General features: G+C 36.5%; 1 protein-coding gene across 4 annotated transcripts in view; it reads left to right on the forward strand.

Annotated features, from left to right (window-relative positions):
• Window positions 1-13,756, forward strand: part of LOC150096328 (protein AMN1 homolog) — a 164,024-nt gene that overhangs the window by 77,169 nt on the left and 73,099 nt on the right. For all 4 annotated transcript variants that reach the window (XR_016549951.1, XR_016549950.1, XM_090409358.1 and 1 more), the window contains exon 7: window positions 7,608-7,697. Coding sequence is in view for 2 of the 4 variants with exons in the window: in XM_090409358.1 (XP_090265484.1) it covers window positions 7,608-7,684 (77 nt within the window). In the remaining 2 variants the exon portion in view is untranslated. The remainder of the gene's footprint in view (window positions 1-7,607; window positions 7,698-13,756) is intronic.

Below are 13,756 nucleotides of genomic sequence, written 5' to 3' on the forward strand. Positions count from 1 at the left end.
ATACTCGTCCTATATCATCTTTATAATCTGTGCTCATCTGGTATGTGTACCCTATAGCATGGAAACAAGCCTATCTTCATCCCATTCCAAATAAAGGAAATAAAAAACTAGCAGTCATGCTGTCATCTCTTGTATATAGATGACAATGAACTCTTTTATCATCTAGTGGTACATCAGTTAATCATTAACTACCTGTATAGATTCTGCAACCCACTACCCACACTTCTTTGCCATTGTCACCCTTTGGTTGCATTACAATTTTCTCTCTGGGCATTCACTTTCACCTACTTTTTTTTTTTTTTTTTTTCTATTTATAAGTAACTTTCTGTTACCAACATAAAATCCCATCCATACTATTTTTGCCAATGCAGTACTACTCTCCTTTCCTTTTACCTGTAACAAACCATTTAATACATTTAATGATGAATTTGTCTTAATCATTAATCTCTTTGTTAATTGAAGAGAGGACAATTTTGTCAATTTTGCCAAAATGCAGTTCTTTAATAATAGTGGGATCTCCATTTGAAATCAAACATTTCCTCTTGGAGTAACTATTACATATACTGAATATTCATTACAATAACTTTAATTAATACTTCCAATATTTTGGAAAAGTAAAATTGCCATCATCAGGGAACACAACAATGATATGTGCATGCAGGCACTAACAGTGGATAAATGATGCTGAAGAATCCTAAATTGCGCCCTCTAGTAGGATAAATTGGGTAGTCCTGGCATTGGGCTTGATGATCTGAAGATGAGTGCTTTCCAACTGAGGATGGGGAAACTTCACACACACACCTATTGTGTTAAAGTTTGGGAAGTTTTTTTAGTGCTGAGGCAGATTCCAGGAATAGCCTCTCATATTTGTATTTGCTAAAGTGGAGTAGAATGATCTTCTTCCAGCTTATCCTGTGGTGGGTGTCCAAAGCATGGTCAGCAAGTCCAGAGTGGCTGTCATGGTGGAACCATACATAGTCCATGTGTTCAGAAATTCTGATGTTGGCTGTCCTACCTGTTTGGTGCCATAACATGACAGTTTGCAACTGCAAGGAACCTGGTAAACATCTTGTAGGTCTAGGGAATGTGACTGGTCTTTGGCAGAGTGGATAAGGAATATCAATTTTTTATATGGTCTGTAAGTGGTTGTAAGGTTGTACTTCTTTAGGATTTTTTGTTAATTTTTCAGATGTGACCCAGATATATGGAATGGTGATAGATTTTGTGTTGTCTCTGTTCTGGAGGGGATTTAATATTTTTAGATTTGGTGGGGATAACCATTGGCTAAGAAAGTGTTGAGAATGTGTTCAAGTTTGGTAGTTAGAGCACTGTTATCAGAACGGATTAATTTTGCTCTGTTATATAGGGCTTTTAACCCCATATTGTTGGGAGGGGTAGGTGGTATGACTGTTGGTGAATGTGGGATGTTGATTGTTTAGATGTGTTAAGAAAATGCTTATCCATCTACATAGCATAGTCAAGCCAAACAATAAATTTATGTGGGGTAAAGAGTTTAAAGGCTTTCTCTTCAAAGGTTTCCATTAAGTAGTTGGCTGAGGGAGGAACCCATAGCTCTCCCATCTATCGAATTTCCCTTGCCAAACAAAATATCAGAGTTAATGGTGAACTGAAACAGGTCTGAGATATCTGGAGGAATAGGAAATATAGCTTGGATAAGGTCTCAGGCAGGGGTCTTCAACCTTTCAGACAGTGTGGGCCACATTAAAAATTTCAGTGAAGCCCGCGAGCCACTAAGCTATACTGCGCTATTTAGAATTGTAAGATGCTTTCTAGATTCACGAGGAACACTGTGCATCTGATACTTTACATAAAATCCTATAAAAATAAACAAACTCAGCTTTAAGAGCGTAGGTTGGAGTCGGGTTCATGATAAGTTAATACAATCAATACTTGAAAAAAAATAATTTAATGAAGAAAACATCTTTTTTTACAATGTCAATGGGCAACTTGGCAATGTTTTTCCTTGACCAGCTTGTTGATGTTGGCATCGATGTTGGAAGTCGCTATGCGCAGAGTATTCTCGAAATGTTGGTCCATAATCTGAGTTCTTGTCTTTGACTTCGCATGCTTCATTCTGGAGAAGAACTGCTCATATAAGTATGTGCTTCCTAACAAAGCACACATCTTCAAAGCATGCTGGCGAAGATTAGGGAATGCGTCCTCAGAAATGTAGTCTTTCTAAAATGTAAGCAATGACACATTGAATAATTTTTCTCTCAAACAAGAGTTGTTTTGGAGTTCAAGCAGCTCCATTTGTACTGAGCCTGGCATTTTGGCAGCATTGCAAATAAATCTAAAGAAGACTGCTGGTTACGAAAATCACTAAATCTCTCTTCAACTCACTTTGCAACATGGCTAATTTTGTAGCGTATTCATCAAGAGACCAACAGTTGGACTCAACAAGAAGCAAAATAAATCTAAAGAAGACTGCTGGTTACGAAAATCACTAAATCTCTCTTCAACTCACTTTGCAACATGGCTAACTTTGTAGCGTATTCATCAAGAGACAAACAGGTGGACTCAACAAGAAGCTGAAAATGAGTTAAGTCTTTTTTTGCAAGTTGTGCATCCCAAAGTTTGAGCTTGGCCACAAAAGCTTTGATGTGATCAAACAGAGTGTGTACCAGTTGATCTTTGGATTGTAACCACGTATTTAGGTCATTCATATGCAACGAAATGTCGGTCACAAAGGCAAAGTCTGTCATCCACTTCTGATCATTAAATTCCGCAATCGGCGTCCCCTTGGTTTTCATGAACCGCTGTATTTCGATCCTTAAGTCAAAGAACTCTTTTAAGAACCTTCCCTCTGCTCGACCAATGCACATCACTATAATAAACCACATTGCCGTGATTCGCTTTGCACTCTTAGGTCAAAAACTCTTGGAATTAACGATGATTCAGTCCTCTTGACCTAATAATGTTGACAACAGTCACAATAACTCTCATGATATTCTCAAATTCAATAGTTTTCGTGCACAAATTCTCCTGGTGGATAAAACAGTGGTAACGGACGAAATCTTTTCCTTCTAGTTCCGGTTCTTTCCATAAAAGCGCAACAAACCCTTCGTTCTTTCCCACCATAGCAGGGGCACCATCAGTTACCACACTCCTGAGGTTGTTTAAGCTGAGGTCGAAACGCTGGAGCATTTTCTTGGCGACTTCAAGAATATCAGTGCCTTTCGTCATTCCCTTCATAGGTATGAGTGCTAGCAGTTCTTCTGTCACATTGAATTGTTGATCAGTGCCACGGACAAAGATAGCCAGTTGTGCTGTATAGTTCACATCTGTGCTCTCATCTAAAGCAAGTGAACATGACGTAAATTCGGACAACCATTTTTTTAAAGTTCCTTCAATGTCATTGGCAAGTTCTTCAACAAGTTGTGCTACAGTTACTTCAGACAAACTCAGTTTTTTAAACACTTCCTTATTATTTGGGCACAGAATATCCCCAGGCAGCGATGACACTCTTTTACAAACTCGCGATCCAAGAAGGCTTTTGAGTTTTTTGCAATTTTTTCAGCTATTACATAACTTACTTTGATGCACGCTTCGCTCTCTTCCCTCTGCCTTTTAAACTTACCTACTAGCATTTTAAACCAATTTGGAGATGGTTCACTTTGTCCACATGAAGCCGCCCTTGAAGATGATCGAAATTGGATGCATGCTTTGTCTCGTGTCGTTTTATATTGTATTCTTTTGACACTGACTCATGATAAATTAAACACACTGGCTTATTGTTGATCAGCACAAAAAAAGTACAAACTGGTCCACTTTTCATTAAAAACCCGACAAGAATCGCTTGATTTATTCTTTTTACTCGTAGACGCCATAGTGATGGAAGGTGAACCCCAAAAATGATCCAAAATGGCCATGTAACAGCTATTATCCACTGAATATGTCTCACACCAATGAAAAAAGTCTGGCAATGTAAAACCACAATAGGCTATGGCTGACACAACGAACCTGCGTGTGCTTATACATGAATATCACACTGTTCATGACTGACTGACTGTGGATGAGATCCTCTAGTATTTATATGAAAATAACGAAGTATTGAGAACCTTCGAGATGTATCTGGAAGACACTAGACGGGGCACGCAAACGAACTACTGCTTCAGCCATCTAGTACTAGTACTTAAGTTCACTTGGCGCTGGTAGATGGCTGAAGAAGCATGTTTATTTAATATTTATGTTTATAGGATTTTATGTAAAGTATCAAATGCACAGCATTCCTTGTGAATCTGGAAAGCATCTTACAATTCTAAATACCGCAGTATAGCTTAGTGGCCTGCAGGCTTCATTGAAATTATTTTTTATTTAATCGCGTTTTAATGTTAAGTAGTTATTTTTTTCATAATGTCTGACGGGCCATGGCAAAGAGCTCCTTGGACCACAGGTGGCTTGCAGGCCATGCGTTGAAGACCCCTGGTCTAAGATGTCTTTAATTGGAAAATTAGCAAATAGAGAGAGAGAGACACATCGAAACTGATTATTGTGTCCATGTGTTGGAGTGTGAGGTTTACTATACTGACTTTAAAGTGAGCTGAGATTTTTATGTGTGAAGGTGTGTTGCCAGTATATTGTGAGAGCATTTTGGCTAAATGTTTGAGTATGAATCGCTGTTATCTGTATTGTGGTGTAATGGCACATTTTGTTTGAGGAATTTTGGTATGGTGTATATCTCTGGGGGGGGGGGGAGATCTATAGTTACATGGTTTTAGTTTATTGGTGGCCTCCAATCGTAGTCTAAAGGAGGGAAGGTAGGTAGAGCAGTCACTAAGCTTACCTGTGTAATCTCTGGCTTAAAACTACAGCGACATTCTTTTTATCTGCTTTCGTAATTACTATTCCATTGTTTTTTTATTTCCAGTAGAGCTTCTTATTCTGTCCTTAAGATGTTGCTTTTCAGTGGGCTTGCATGTGTAAGTTAATTTTTGATAGGGGCTTCATCCAGTCTGATGTTGATGGCAGTATGGGTAGGAAGGATGAGGATGCTCCATTCTACTTGGATCATAATTTCTTCTGCAGGAATTTTTTTTGGTTCTGATTTTGAATTCTCTGTATACTCATTTTCTACCAGTATGGGGATATCACTATCAACAGTATAATAGTCACTCAGATTTTCTTATTTCTGACATCTATCTTTTCTCCACGTGAATTTGTGTGTGTCTTTGTTGGAACATGGTGTTAGTAATAAATAGTCCATGTCCTGAACAGACATCCAGCAGGCACTTTCTATTATTATTAGCTTTGCTCTTTCTCTAAATTTTCCCAAAATATTTCTATATGTCTGATAATCATTTTCTACTCTGCTCTTTAGATCTCCAACAAGGACTAACTTTTCTTTTTTCTTTGTGTCAGCTGCCTTTTTTGATGCCTCAAAAAATTCCTCTATTTCTTCCATAGAACTCTATGTGAGACTAGACACAAATAAATCTCACTGTCCAGTTCTCCATTCTGATGTTTGCTGACATCATTATATTGTCTGCCATTCAAGATTATCCTCATTTAGTATTGAATATTATATCTACTCCTTTTCTCTGATCATTATTGCCTGATTATGACATCTTGTGTTTGTTGCATAGAAAAATTTGACCTGTTTTTTGTCTTCTTTGTTTCATTAACACCTGCTATGTCAATCTGGTACTTATCCAATTCTGCTAGCTCGGTTTCTTTTCTGATTACTTATGTTGATGTGCCAATCTTGAACCTTACTTAAAGAAATCCAACCTGACATTAGGTTTGGATTTCTTTAAGTAGCTGACTTTTTTGCTCTTCACTGTAATTCTCTGATGAAAACAACGAAGGCCTTGTTTAACCAAGTGATGCTCTGGCTGGCATGAAATTCTGTCATGTTCTTTTTGGTTTAATAAGAATACAATTTGGTTGCCTAAATCCCAAATTGCCAGCATATTTTTGTTTGTTCACTATCGAGGTGGCCACCTGATGGAATGCACCATGAGAAGGTGAAGATCGGAGATTAGGTCAGAAGCCCTGGTTGGTTCTCTGCATTCCTTAAAAGGCGATGTGCAGTTTTCCTCCTGTTATCCAGCTTTAAAATAAATTTTAAAATATTAGGATAATTAGAAAATCATTGTACTCAATATGCTAATATTCACTTTCAGTTTTACTAAGTTTTTTACAAAAATTCTAAATGCATAAGCTGTAGTAACTGTTATAGTTTTTAAATAAAATTATGCAATTAATGCTACAAGAAATATAAAAAAATGTTGGAGTTCAGTGTTATTGAACATTGGTATTCATAAAGTGTAGGAACATATAATTGAAATGGCCTCCAACTGATATTGAGTAAATGGAGCAGTGATATACATTTATACATTTGGTTCCAACTGAGTAAATTGTTGAGAATATAAGAAAAAAAATTGATTATTAACAACAAAAATAATTAGCTAGCTAATGCCTTTTATTCCTGTGTAGGGAGTAGGCGCAACTGTTTTAGCCCTATCTAACTTTTTGGAGACTGAGGGAGCAGTTCAATCTTCACCAGGAACCAATCAGAAATAGCTGGTCCAAGACAATCACTAATTATAGTGATTGTCTTGGGAGAGAGGTGGCTGAGAAGTGTCACCATCTCATGGTCCCCCAATCCTAACACTATGGTCAACATCATCAAATTCCTGATGTATACCCTGAGAGGGGGGTGTACAGGTTCTTATGATAGTACTACATGAACAGTTACATCATTACAAACATCTTATCAACAGTTTTCCTCCAGATTAGCCTGTCAACATTCCAATATTATCAGATGTTATATTTCTGTGTTCTAAGGCACATATTACTATATCAATCCACCTACATTTTGGTCTTTCTGTGGGTCTTTTCCTGTCATCCTGGCAAAGAACACTTGTTTAGCTAATCTTTCCGCTCTCATTCTATTTATTGTTCTCACACCGAGTAATGAAAGTCATCTGCTACCTAAAGGCAACTGCAAACAACCATGCTCATGGTGAAATTCGAACCTACAGCTTGTGGGCTGGATAGCACGGATAACTTGGTCTACAAGGCTGGCAAATTATCGTGAATGTTATCCACTACTGTCAGTTATCTTTCACAATTTTTCAGAATACTAGAGTCATTCAGAATATCCTTACCTTCACTTTTTTTCCATCATCTTTATCATCTCTGATTTCATTTATGGGGCTTCCTCCTCCTCTCTTCTTTACTGTACTTTTTCAATATCTTTTAGAAGATTTTTCTGCCTTCATGATACATACAATATGATATTCGATATCAATGAATGATACAATATGATTGTCAGCCTGATTGGCCAAGTGGTTAGCGTATCTGCTTTCCAGCCCAAAGGCTGTAGGTTCGAATCCCACATGGGCATGGATGTTTGTGGTTGTGGGTGGTAGATGCCATTGGTGTAGTTGGGGTTCGTTGTAGTTGGTGGATTGAGTGGTGGAGACAAAGAGCCATAGAGTAGGTGCTCCCTTGGACTCCCTGGAAGTGTCACATAATATTAAACTTTATATTGTGTTCTGTTATTCTGTGTATGATCATTGCATAATTTTTTTTATTAATTTTTATTTTTTATATAATTGATATTTACTTTTATATTTCAGATGAGCAGAGAAGCACTTTAGAAGATATTCCCCTACTTTGTGCTAATTTAAAACAAATGACTTGGACTGTGTATTGAATATGTTATTAGTGTATGTATGCTATATATATATATATATATAACTTATATAACTTTTTTTTATTATTAATAACAAACATTTGACTGTTAGGCTAGAGCAGAAAAAAAAGTTATTGATTCCTTTAAAGTTATTGATTCGGTTGATTTCTGAGTGCTGCTGCAGAAAAAAAATTTATTGAATTTTTATACTAATGTGAAATGCATGCTTTTATAATATAATTTTTTTAGTTTTTAATAATTTCCATGATATATGTCTTTAATGTAAGAAGTCTTTCAAACACTTATTGGATGCATTTCAAAATTTGTTATCTGTTAGTTTTTGCTGTCTGCCCATGTACAAGTTATTCTGGGTCGCTGACTAGATGAATTTTATTCAAATTAGATATATGAACTCCTTACAAAAATTTGTTAAGCCATTCTGATTTTTCATTCAGACCTTTGGCTTGCGCATCATGTTGGAGGTTTAATGGAATATTTACAGCACTGGGAAAGGATTAAAAATTAATATTAATGCTGCCAATATTTCGTCTCAGTCACTGAGACCTTCAGGGATTACAAAGTATACAAAGCATATATAAAGTACCCTGTTCCTGCAAGTTCATTTACTTCAGACAGACAGGTAGATCAGCGACCATTGTTATATTCCTTTTTTTTTTTTTTTTAATGATTAAAATGTTAAGGCTCACACAAAATGGTGATGCTGCTGGTGAATGTGCCTGTGAATAGACCAATTCACGAGTGCAGATATCTATCTCCTACGCTAAAAGAAATCAGGAAAATTTATTTTATTTATGACTGTACCACCTGAGTTCTTCACGTGAAGCATCGGAGATAGGTCTTAGCACCTGTGGGATACTGCTAAAATTCTAATTGTGGGCTTAATTAACAGTCATGGCAATTCCCCAAATTCTTACCCTACAGGTTCAGAGTTTTTTGCGAAACAGTGCATTGCAGAGACTATCGCCTGATCGTTGTACAACGATCAGGCGATAGTCTGATAGTCTATTAAGCAAACAAAACACATTTATTGTAACTTAAAGTAATTCTACACTATTATACACTTTTCATACAACTTCTTTCTTAATCTTATCCTGAATTTCAATTACTGTCTAACATTATCAAACTTGCCAGTTATAGTGAGAGGAGATTCTCATATTCTACAATTCTGGCTGACACTATTTCTAACTTATGTTATGCTAACATTACGACTTCAAACCTTGCTATCCACAACAATACTATTAGCCTAGTAACATTATGTCCAGTGGACTCACAATCTTCCTTTCTCACTTTACAGTTAATATATAAAAATCTACTCACAGGTCCTTAGTAACACATATAGTCCTATCAGCACATGAGATCCTTAGCTGTTTCTGCCGACTCTTCTGATCCGTTCTGTTTACTGGATTTCCTCGTTCGGGGTTCGGTAGCCATCCTTTTGTAATTCATTTGTGGGAATAGCGGCACATCTTCACCAATGGGGCTAGGTCGAATGAAGGTGTCCTGCTTTCAGTACATGAGACAAGTTCCCTTACTTGCTCCACACCACAGAAACTTTCAATGCTTCAACTAGTTTTATTATATATATATTTACAACCTCTGTGAAAGTCGATGCGAAAAAAAATCAAGAACTTCTACTGCATCAAATTTTACGTGGGTTGCATACTGACGAGTCCAATCGGGCCTCCGGACTGCAGCTAGAAGACTACGAGAAAGAGAGCAAGAACCTCGTTCTTCAGTCCTCCTATATATACGGTTCTTTGGGAGTTCCCTGCTTCAGGGTCAGAGACCCCTGAACATTCAGCGATTACTCTGACGTCAGCTGTCTTGGCCTTGCGTGTAGGTGGGAAAACTTCCTTGTTTGAATGACTTCAGCACTATTGTTTCACTTTCAAGTCCCAGACATAATCCACTGTAATCCTTTTTACTTGCAGTAGAACTATTTCAACACTCGGCTATTTTTATGATATCACTCCTGGATTTACATAAAGTGCACAATCTTGACTATTTATACTATTTTAATATTTTTATGAACAATTTAGTGTTATTCCTTTTTGCCAAATACCCTTGTGGGTATCTGGCAAAAATGGAGTAACAATCAGTATGGCAACGTGTAGTTTTATTATATATATATTTATGACCTCTGTGAAAGTCAATGCAAAAAAAAATTCAAGAGCTTCTACTGCATCAAATTTTACACCATCCATTTAGAAGAACACAAATCGTACATCTGTATTCGTGACTATGGTCAATCTGGCCATGCAGATGATACTGTAAAATCTTGCATAGAAGGATTTTGTACAATTCCTTAATATATGCCGATTTTACTGGAAAACGAAAATCCATACAAAATACTTGTGGTTAATTAGATAATTTTTTCTTGTTAATGTAGTATGGAAATAATTTAGAGTAAACTGTTAAATATTGTGACCGCCAAAATTCTGTAAAGAACAAAGAAAGTTAAGTGTAAACTTGATTGTAACAAAGGAAAGTTCCAGACAAAGAAATATTCCAGACGAATTAACTTATGACCTAAGGCAATCACTATCGCGAAGGTCGAGTATGTACAGGGTTTCCCTGCCTTAAACCAATGACGAAAAAGGCGGCGGGTGCAGACCCATGAAACATCCAAGAGAATCAAATCGGTGGCAGTTCCAAGGTCGAAGGAAGAGAATAAAAAGGAGAAGGATTGATATCTTAAAAGGCACTCCCTTTCCCACAGGTAGTTGAGAAGGCTCTTTCTAGTTGGTGGCTTGTGGCACTTAGGCATGCACTTTTTGGTTTGTGTCATCGCCTCTACCCAAACGCTGTTGCGGCTTTTGGTTCCAGTCCTAGATGCAAGGAATACCAATGTGTCTTGCTGATTCAAGATTGCAGATCCATGTCCTGCCAACAGACATCCAGAAGTAATTGAAGGCTCGATTATGCAGAACGACAGTCAGTTCTGGATTTCCAGCCGCCAAGTTTCCTAAAGGTCTCCATTGATGAAATGTCTTAGATATCATAAAAGGCGCTTGGTAGTGAGCTATATCGGAAGGTAAAAGATGAAGATAACGATCTAAAGGATCTACTAATGCGGACTAGATGACTAAAAAAAAAGTAAGGCCTTGTATAGGAATTTTCTAGAAGTGAAATTTGTGCCAGAATTTACTATTGTATTGAAATTTTGTTAGAGTTAAGAACAGTAATAAGGACTCTAGGTTGTGAGTTAAATTTTTGTGAAATATCCTGCTGAGTTGTGTGTGTTAAGATAGAGTTAATATATTTGATGGTTTAGAGTGCATGATATAATTTAATGTCTGAGTTAAAATATGATGTAGTATGCACAAGTCTGTTTTAGTGTATGAATAATTTGTAGGAATAATTAGTGTATTAGACCAATTGTTTAAAGGAGAATTGTAAAGCTAGGTTGATTAATTTGAATCCAAGCTAATATTGCTGAAAGGTATAGAGCCTGAGAGGTTTTGAATGTTTAGTGTTAACTTTTAATGTACATTCAAATTCATTGAATAAGTAGCATGAATAAATTGTTTTGTTTGTTAAATAATTTTCCTGATTTCTGCATACCAATGCACTGCTCATAAAACTTGAATCTGTGTGACCTTGAGAGATAAGTAGCTATGACTGATAGATAGAAATTTTGCTTTGCTAGATTTAGTAATAAGTACAAGAGAAAAATTCCGTGCCTTGCTGAGTGTTTTTCTTTGGAAGGATATTCAATTCCTATCTGTGAATCCTGATGCTGCAGTTGATACAAACAAATAAATTTTCAGAATTCTAAATAGAAAAACACCAGCAGTTCAGATAAAGAAATTGGCTCCAGCCAGAGGCAATTTCTTAGTTCTAAAGTTTTGTGCACGTGAAGAATCATAATTATGGCCTTGAGACAAAGGAGGGGGGGGGTTAAAGTTGAATGAGAGGATTAAAAATAAGAGACTAATTCAAGCAACGCATTTAGAGCGTGGAGTTACGACTGTATATCAAGTAGAATACTTAAGTTTAAGTAAAGTAAAATATTAAGTATAGAACTTTTGAACATAGTACAATAAAAGTAATATATTTTTACAATACAAACCACAGGATCTCCTGCAAGAAAACCAGGATGCTCCACCATAATAAATTTAAAAAGGAAAGACTGTTTTTAGAATCTGCAGCGGCACTCAGAAATCAACTGAATTTAAGTAAATAAGGATGCATAAAACTTCCAAAATTTGGAAAACAATGATTGTCAGAGGTCCCACTTTACATCCTGGGCCACCTATAAATGCCCATAGAGGATGCACCAACTAGATAGGACGTTTAGAGTCATCCACATATTGTGTTGTCTTTGTGTGTTACAAGAGTGAGATGAAATATTGGAAACATTAAAATTAGTTTTTAATCCTTTCCCAGTGCTGTAAATATTCCATTAAATCTCCAACATAATGTCCTCCCAGCACTTAAGCCTTAACATGTGCATTTCCTTACAAAAACAATTTGAACTGATGTTAATAATGCTGCACTGGCTAGATAAATTTAATGAAATCTGATATTTAAGATTCCTATTAAAATCTCTCCTTTGCTTCAGTCATATGTTGTGTAATTGCAAAATTAGGCACAACTAAAATATATATCTAGAATATGAAAAAAAAAAAAAAATGCATGGACATGCTTTTGGATAGCACTCTTTAACTGTTGGCTTGCCCATTGGGTTAATTGATCTCTTGGAATAGCATTGATTTATCACAGTCGTTCATGATAATTTTTGCAAAAACAATAAATTTTTCATTGTGATTTTGAGTTTTAAACTATATTGTGATTAATTAAAACAACCTGATTGTGCAAGTTAGCCATATGTGTAAGCCTCAACAATGACTTTCTAGAACAATATGTATTGTGATAGAACAAAATTCTGTTGTGTGAGATATACGTGCACAAGAGGTTTCTTTTACCTAACACAAAAATGTACAAGGAATAAATAATACTATTTATTTAAGGCCACATATATATATAGCCTGAATACACCCTCTGTCCAAAAAGAAACCAAACTTTTGATAGAAAATAAAACTCAGACCAATTATAATTATTCAGATCATTTATTTCAATCAATATACTCTCCCTCAGCTTCTATACAGCGTTTGGCACTGTCAATTAATTCGTTAAATGAGTTTTTTTATATCGATTTTTGGGATACTGTTGAGGGTCATGGTTACTGCCACTTGAATGTTTTAAATGTGTCGTATCGCTTTCCTTTCATTGGCAAACGAAGTCGTGGGAAGAGAAAGAAGTCACAGGATGCTAAATCAGGTGAATACGGCGAGTGATCCAACACACAAACTTGGTTTTTGCTCAAAAACTGTCTCACAATGTTCGAACGATGAGATGGTGCATTATTGTGCAAAAGTGACCAGCTACCTGCATCATGATCTTTATGCTGTACGTGATGAATTCTTGCTATCAATTGCTTCAAAACTTCAAGATAAAACTCGCCATTGACTATTTGGTCAGGCGGAATGAATTCTTTGTGGATAATGCCCTTGGAATCGTAGAAACAAATCAGCATTGTCTTTACTTTTGACTTCTCCAAGCAACTTTTTTTCGGATCCCCCCTCCCCTCTTCTGGTGGTCTGCACTCAGCACTCTGTTTTGAGCTCATACTCAAATTACCACGTTTTGCCACCAATAACGATCATTTCAAGGAAGTTTAAGTCCTTATGAGCAGTTTTAATGAGGTCCTTGCAGTGTTCAATTTGATACATTTTTTGGTCGTCGGTCAACTTGTGGGGAACAAATCGCGAATTCAATTTGTAAAGGCCCAAACTCTCGAAATGTTGTGCACAACTGATTTTGGAATCCCCGATTCATCTTCAGTCGATCTCACAGACGATTTCGGGTTTTCTTTGATGAAATCACGCACTTTTTGGACCAGTTTTTGGACTGCCCGGCTTTTTGTTCCTCTAGCGTCTCACGACCACTTTGAAATCGCTTAAACCACTCGCAAACTCGAGTTATGAAGATATTTCAGACAAATATGTTCATAACATATTTTTCTGAAATGTTTTATAAATTAATACAGTCATCCCTCGACTTACGTCG

This window comes from Typopeltis vanoorti, chromosome 19 (genome assembly GCF_054136105.1).
Source record: "Typopeltis vanoorti isolate ZY-2024b chromosome 19, IOZ_Tvanoo_1.0, whole genome shotgun sequence".
NCBI classification, from domain to species: Eukaryota; Metazoa; Arthropoda; class Arachnida; order Uropygi; family Thelyphonidae; genus Typopeltis; species Typopeltis vanoorti.